Here is an 8,062-nt window from a genome sequence, read left to right as displayed (position 1 = left end):
TTAGAGTTTCCTGAATCCCGTTGTTATATCAACCTTAAAAGATAAGAGAATCATAATTAAGGGTATACAAGTCAAAACATTCTTAATTTTTAGAAGTTAGTGAATTCGTTAATTCATGTATCAAAACTTAAAACCTTAATTATTTTGGATGAGAGCCAATAACTTTTTACCTCATAATATATGCCATTCGGTGGCTGACTGGCTGGTCCACGTCTTATTCACATTTTCAGTTATATAAACCAAACCGTAAGCCAGCAAAAAGTAAGAATATACCAAAGCCAGAGCAACAATATATCCAAACATATACGCCAAAGGCAAAGCAAAGCACCTCCAAAAGCAAAACACTCTGCTTGCAAATTCACAAAAATCCCCAGCAAAATACTTTACTTAATCTTCCTTAAACATCCATCAGTCCACAAAACTCTCCAAAAAAAAAAAAAAAACTCCATTCTCTTTCTCCCAAAAAATGGGTATCTGTTTTCCTAAATGCTGTTTTACACATTCTAGAGATGTCCCAATTTCATCATCTCCTTCAGAATCTCCTGAATATCATCCAATTCCTGTATTATCTCAAAAATACCCTCAAGAATCGCCTCCAGCACCACCACCACCACCACCACCACAAGGGCCAATTTCGTCTTTCAGGCCTATGCCAGGAATTAGTACTTTTTCATCATCATCATCTACTCAAATTGGTCCAATTTTAGGCAAGCCTTATATTGACATTAAAACAATCTATGATCTTCATAAAGAATTGGGTAGGGGTCAATTTGGAATTACATATCTTTGTACTGACAAAATAACTGGATTGAAATATGCATGTAAGTCAATTTCAAGAAGGAAGTTGATAAGTCCAAAGGACATTGAAGATGTTAGGAGGGAAATTACTATACTACAATATTTAAGTGGACAACCAAATATTGTGGAATTTAAAGGTGCTTATGAGGACAGACATAATTTGCATTTGGTTATGGAGTTGTGTTCTGGTGGTGAACTTTTTGATAGGATTACTGCAAAAGGGAATTATTCAGAGAAAGAAGCTGCAAGAATTGGAAGGCAGATTGTGAATGTGGTGCATGTTTGTCATTTTATGGGAGTGATGCATAGAGACCTTAAACCTGAGAATTTCTTGATGGTTAGTAAGGATGATGATTCTCCATTGAAGGCCACTGATTTTGGGCTCTCTGTTTTCATTGAAGAAGGTTAGTTAGTTGCATTTTTTTAAAAATGTTTTTTATATTATTATTACTCCCCTGCTTCTTTGTCAGTGTCAATTTTTTTACTCGAGTTATTCCCTTCCTACTTAGAGACGGAGTTTGATTTTGAGTTTATGGGTTCTGTTTTAGAAAATGCAGTTAACAGGTTCTTGATAATATGTTTATACATATTAAGTAGAATTTTAAATGTAAATATAGGGTTTGAGTTAAAGTTACTAGATGGTGCCGAATTCAGTGGAAGCTCTAGCTCAGCCCTTGCTTCTGCTGTGTTTTTTTTTTTTAAACACCTGGTGTTTAGTATCTATATTTGGGCTTGACTAAGTCCGGATTCGTGTCGGGAAATTCCATATTGATGGTAAAACACTCACTAACAAAGACAACTCCATATACTCAGGACTTGAATTGAGACTTCTAATTACGGACGAAGGAGTAATATCGTTTACCACTCTACCACAATTATCGTTGGTTCTTCTAACGCCTTTTTATTGGTTCACTTCCATATGGAGTATATTATTCTTTTTGATGTCATGTGAACAATAAGCTTGATCACTGAAGCTGGATAAAGTCTTTAAGTAATCAGATTAATTGATGATAATGATTAGATTAATGGTGACCAAATAAGTGAAGCTTGATTACTGGGCTTTGATAAGGTGATTTGTGACTCTTTAATTAAGTATTGCTCTCTGGTCTTTTTTATTTGTTATTTAAGGTTTTAGCACAATAAATCTATTAAGAAGTCTCAATTTAATAGCAGTAAAAACAAGGGGTATGTGACTAAATTATCCTACGCTTTGGTCCAACTTCAACTTTAAAATATATTTTTCAAACTCCAACTAAATAATGTTCAAACACTCGAGATTGTATTCCTCTGGAACTATGCCACTCTACAGGTCAACTAATTAGGCTTAACATATGCTTTTACTTTAGTTTTCGACCTTGTATCCGGTGCTCATTTTGTGAACGACTAATTTGGATTCGCCGGGCAAAGTGCTCCCTATCAAGACCACTCCACACTTCCGTCCCGGAAGCAGGACCTTCCCTTTTCTTTGACCAACGGGCCCTCAAACCTTTATGATTTCGTGCCGAACATGGTCTCCATCTTCGAACTTCTGGTTCGATGAGACCCCAGGTCTCCATTGTCTCCGCTTTCTGGGTCACTCGAGACCTAAGTGAACAAATGCTATCAAATTAGATGTGAACAAATTCCTGAAATCCTTTCTTAGGAGCCATTTGGACATGGTTTGAAACCATGATTTCAAACTATGAAATCATGTTTAGCTATGTAATTTGGATATCTTAAGTTATATTTTTTTTTATGGACATAAAAACCTACAAGTTGTGAAAACTATCAAAACGTTCCTAATTCTTATACAATCTTACCAAATGAGCAACTCATAGTTCATAACAAAATTAATACGCTACTAGAAGACCTTTCTAAAAAATACAACATCAATTGATCAAACTTTAGTCAATAAAAATGAAAATTTTACATGAATAGTAATATAAATACTTTTTAATATAATCTTCCCATATGGTAGGCATAAATAAAAGTTGGTGGAAGTTAATGAGGTTGGTAAATGGTTAGTGGGAGTAATTGTTAAAAATATTTATTAACTTATGGGTCTTTTTTTTATAAAATATAAACTTATGGGTCAAGTTTTATATTTAAAATTTTTAAAATCATGGTTTAAAACCCTAAATCACATCTTTTTGAATAATTTGAAATTTAAAACTATGAGATAAAATACATATCCCAATGCTGATTTCGTTTTATAATTTCAAATTATGATTTCAAATCGCATGTCAAAACGCCTGCTTAGTAGTTGGAGACAAGAGACTTATGAGTTACTGCTCCTTCACGCGGTTTAAAGTGTACAAGAATCAAGAACTGAGTGTGGATATGGGAAGAATAAAACATTAGTGTCAATTTGATGGGACAGCTTGCTAGACTTTGGTCCGGAAGTTTTGAGACTTACATATGTGGATGTCACTTTGGGTCAACCCTGACCCTGGTTGACCCAGTCAATCGAAACTGACAGGTCAATGAATATTTTCCTTTGTTCCCCGTGTAAAACCAGCAACATACTGAATGACATTATGCAGGTTAAAACCTCAGTCCCTTGTCACAAGAACGTGTGTAATTGGATATAAAATTTAAAAGTTAAAGAATACTTTTGACGTGTAAATCAAATATCCATATGTAAAATATCCGAGTTATTCTTTTAAGTAAGTGATGATACGATTTTCACGCATCTTTTCATTTTGCTTCTCCTTATTTTTTTGTTTTTGTTTTTGTTTTTGTGTAGAACGAGATATTTTATTTATGACTAAGTAGGGTACATGGTGGTTAACAGAATTAACCACCGTTGTAGAAGTAGCTAATACATCAGAGTTAATAATATTAGGATTACCAAGTTTTGCTAGATTATTACAAACCAAAGGACTCATATTCCTAATATGATAAGTGGATCTCAATGAACATACTAAGATTAAATTGTTCGTAAAAACAAAAAGGTAATCTTTTGGGACAAATTAAAAGAAATAAAATGTATCACATGAAATGAAACAATACATATTATTTAGGCATGTAAATTGCTTTTGTGCCACATCTTGGGTTATTTCATATATCAATTACTATAATTCGATTATTGTGATTTTGATTTAATAATCATTTTAAGGTGGTTTATTTATCTAATTTGATTTTGTTATAGTATAACTCGATTATTGTGATTTTGATTTAATAATCATTTTAAGGTGGTTTATTTATCTAATATCTTATTGTTACTTCTAAATAATTGATGTTAGTTTTGTATTGGACTATGTCCCTAATTAGATGTTCTAAGACACAAAGTTAGTGAGATATAGGAGTCATTTTTGTGTATAAGACTAACCAGATTACCTCTTCTTATGTCTTTAAAGATTTTGATTATCTAGTTGCAATAAGAATTACATTTAGTAATTATTCTGCAGGAAAAATTTACAAGGATCTCGTTGGAAGTGCATATTATGTTGCTCCTGAGTTGTTGAAGCGTAAGTATGGGAAGGAGATAGATGTGTGGAGCGCTGGAGTTATTTTATACATTCTATTAAGTGGATTTCCTCCCTTCTGGGCTGGTAAGTACACTTTTTTCGGGTAAACAAATAGTAATCAATTTTCATCTCATGTAGTTTTTCAAAGACGGCCGAAAAGTGGTTAATGAGGGCTATTTCTACTCGTTTTCTCTTAGAATAATGTGTTCTTATGTTAGAGTAGTGAAGTTTTTAGTTTAGAGTAGTGAAGTTTTTAGTTGGAAACTACTCTTGTAAGAAATTCATGATGAGTTTTAACAATGTAGACGAATTTTCACACTATTAGGTCGTCCAAAAGATAATTATAGGTAAATAAATTGTTCATAATAAGTGAAATTTGCAGTTTGGAAAATAAGGCGTGTCCATTTGAAGAACTAATCTTGTGTTGCTTGTGCTGGACTTCGCTTTTAATATGGCATTGTGGTTGTGAAGTGATAAACTTAATATTCTGCTTTCTGATTTGACAATTTCATGTGTTTGTACATGTACACCAGAAAATGAGAAAGGCATATTTGAAGAAATTCTTAAAGGCCAATTGGATTTTGAATCATCTCCCTGGCCTTCTATCTCTGCCTCAGCTAAGGATCTTGTGAAGAAAATGTTGACACTGGATCCTAGAAAACGGATCACTGCAGCTGGAGCCCTCGGTAAGTGCACGTTACATCTCCATCTATATTAATTTTTACATATGATAACTGAACTTCACTAATTAGAAAGTCGTTAGTCATGATTTTACTGTAATTGTTGAATCAATAATAAAATCCGATAATCATGCATGATCCAGAACATCACTGGCTCAAGAAAGACGGTGAAGCATCGGATAAGCCTATTGATAGTGCAGTTTTGTTAAGACTAAAGCAATTCAGAGCAATGAACAAAATGAAGAAACTCGCTCTTAAGGTACCAAAATAGCCACTTAGTGGCATAACATTTACTCCCTCCGTTCCAGTTTATGTGACACACTTTCCTTCTGATGCTTATATATACAACTTGCTCGAAGGTTATTGCGGAAAATTTATCAGAAGAAGAAATCAAGGGACTAAAGCAAATGTTCAATAACATGGATACTGATGGAAGCGGTACAATCACGTACGAAGAACTTAAAACAGGATTGTCTAGACTAGGATCCAAGCTCAATGAAGCTGAAATAAAACAACTGATGGAAGCAGTAAGAATGTTATAATATTTGATTTATTAGAGTCAATTTTATTAAAATGTGTACTTATTTCGCATTGCCATTTTCCTATTATAGGCAGATGTTGACAACAGCGGGACAATAGACTATATCGAGTTCATTACTGCTACTATGCATCGACACAGACTCGAAAGAGAAGAAAACTTATATAAGGCTTTCCAGTTTTTTGACAAGGATAATAGCGGGTATGAATTTTCTCCATTTTCCTTAATGTCGAACTTACCATGTTCCAAAGGCACAATATAACGACACTATGATGTATTTCAAAGCTTGTTTCACCTCCCCCGACCAGTAACTGAGCGAGATATTCTAACAACGGGGTTCAAGAAAATGCAGGGAGTGCCACACCTAGGATTCAAACTGCAACCTAAAGCAACTTTTCCATGACCTTTGTTGTCACATTAGAAGTGTTCCTTAAATTTAAAATTTTATGTATATACCAAAAATATGGTTCTATCCCAAATGCACCGTATAATTTCACAACAAACGGGATTCAATTGAACCCCTTTCACACAATGTAACCGTCCCAACCCACACAACCAACCCAGGGTCATGTTTTCATAATAAACTGTTTCTTGATAAATATGAACCTGCATCCTTATTTGCAAATACAGTCAAACCTCTCTATGATGGCATCGTTTGTCTAGATATTTTTTTTGGCTATTGTAGTGAATGCCGTTATTAAGAACATATAACATAACTTAACATTAACAATCAGTTTCAAAGAGAACTTGGCCGTCATAATGAAATGTTGTTATAGCAGGATGGGGTTTATAGAATATCTTTGTTCAGACTGACTGTTGTACATGATTCTTGGATTAATTAAACTGTTTTTTTACTTCTGCTTGTCTTGTTATGCCAGATTTATTACAAGAGATGAACTTAGACATGCTATGGAAGAATATGGAATGGGGGATGAAGCTACAATAGATGAAATCTTGGATGATGTTGACACGAACAAAGTTAGTCAATTCTCTTATAATAAGCTAATCTTGCATTCTCTAATTCCTCTTTTTTTCAATGCAACAAGTTTTCTCATATATGTTTTGTTTTCATAAATGTAGGATGGGCTAATTAACTACGAAGAGTTTGTCGCGATGATGAGAAGAGGAACGGTTGAAGAAGTGAAGCAAAGATGAAATTAAAATGTGGATTGCCTTTGAGAGTGAATTTTCTTCATCTGTGTGCTAGAATTACAAGCATTTTCCATGAATAAGATTCTCCCATTGTGTAAAAAATAAAAATGCAATGAAGTGCACCTTGCAAGAAGCAGTGTCCCTACTCAATGTTAATTCTATTACACGGAGAGACTTGTTACATTGCTATGGAGTACTACTTATTAAGAAGGAAAAACATAAGGTTAACAGATGAGAGAAGGTTAATTAGTAAAACCATTACCAATAAAATCATCATTTATACAAGTGGACAATACCATTTTTTGAAAGAAAGAGAATAAATAAGATTAGTATGAAATCAGGAACTACATGCTAGGAAAGTTCCGCAAAAAGATAAAAGTATAGGGATCATTGACACTTATGTCCCCATTTTGTGTTGGTCTTTAATTTTTATCCCTCGTAACTAACAACATTTTCACGAGACATTTATTTATATTTTCGCATCATATATCTAACAAGACATGCAGGCCCTTAAAGAACTTATACCCCGCTAAGCATAACTTTGATTTTGAAGTGTAAAAGTTAAAGACCAGCCCATTTGAAGGGCTAAAGTTAAAGGCCAGCCCGTTTGAAGGGAAAAAGTGCAATTTTTGGGAAATATAGCCTAGTTTCATTTTTTTGCGCGGATTACCTTCTTTTGATGTGGTCTTTAATTTTTGAAAGCCGAAAATATCCTGAGGTTCTAGGTTCGAACCCCCGCTCGATAAAAAAAAAAAAAAAATTCACAAGATAAGGCTTTGCAAAAAGTCTGTCTTATGCGGCAAACTCGCTTAAAACAGAATTCAGCCTCAAAAGTTTTATAAGGCAAGAAAAAAAAGTATGCCGCCTCCGCAGGGACTTTTTTAGTAATCTCTTAAGGCAATAAGACAGACTTTTTGCAAAGTCTTACCTTGTGAATTTATTTTATTTTTATAACTAAGTCGGAGTTCGAATCCAGAACCTCGGAGTATTTTAGGCAAAGGACAAAAATTAAAGACTAGCAATTTGAGGGACAAAAATTGAAGACCACCCCAACGAAGGACTGTCGTGCAAATTATGTTATTGGCCCAAGCCCAAAAATATAGGGGTGTTCAGAATTTATTTTGGGAATTTTGTCCATTTATTTACCCAAGAATGTAGTGCCCTTTTTTAGGTTATTTTATTGATTATTATTGATATCCTCAAGGAAATCTGGACGTTTGGACGTGTGTAATCAATTTTTCAAATACATTAATATCTATTAATGGTGTAGTAGAGCTCGTGTTCAGTCCAGCATTCGCTCTGTCTTGTTTCCGTCCATGGGCACGTCATGTCCCACTGTTTCAATTCAAGGCTCAAATATGTCATCTGTTCGTGATAGTGTGACTCATTTATGTCATTAGACGGTTGGAAATGGCTTCCATACTTTAAGGGACTAATTTGAACTT

General features: G+C 34.1%; 1 protein-coding gene across 1 annotated transcript; it reads left to right on the top strand.

Moving 5' to 3' along the window:
- Positions 1-258: 258 nt before the first annotated feature.
- On the top strand, positions 259-6,781 carry LOC132033094 (calcium-dependent protein kinase 29). Its single transcript, XM_059422962.1, has 8 exons — positions 259-1,202; positions 4,188-4,331; positions 4,781-4,933; positions 5,071-5,186; positions 5,287-5,454; positions 5,539-5,666; positions 6,344-6,443; positions 6,546-6,781. The coding sequence occupies exons 1-8, from the start codon at positions 467-469 to the stop codon at positions 6,618-6,620; spliced, it is 1,620 nt and encodes a 539-aa protein (XP_059278945.1). The 5' UTR covers positions 259-466; the 3' UTR covers positions 6,621-6,781.
- Positions 6,782-8,062: the final 1,281 nt, after the last annotated feature.

This window comes from Lycium ferocissimum, chromosome 10 (genome assembly GCF_029784015.1).
Source record: "Lycium ferocissimum isolate CSIRO_LF1 chromosome 10, AGI_CSIRO_Lferr_CH_V1, whole genome shotgun sequence".
Classification (NCBI taxonomy): domain Eukaryota; kingdom Viridiplantae; phylum Streptophyta; class Magnoliopsida; order Solanales; family Solanaceae; genus Lycium; species Lycium ferocissimum.
This window is presented reverse-complemented; position numbering and strand designations above follow the sequence as displayed.

Excerpts from the sequence above, each read along its gene's own strand:
- LOC132033094 (XM_059422962.1), top strand. The coding sequence starts at position 467 with ATGGGTATCTGTTTTCCTAAATGCTGTTTTACACATTCTAGAGATGTC. Across the intron at positions 1,203-4,187 it reads CTCTGTTTTCATTGAAGAAG|GAAAAATTTACAAGGATCTC; the intron begins GTTAGTTAGTTG and ends ATTATTCTGCAG. Across the intron at positions 4,332-4,780 it reads ATTTCCTCCCTTCTGGGCTG|AAAATGAGAAAGGCATATTT; the intron begins GTAAGTACACTT and ends CATGTACACCAG.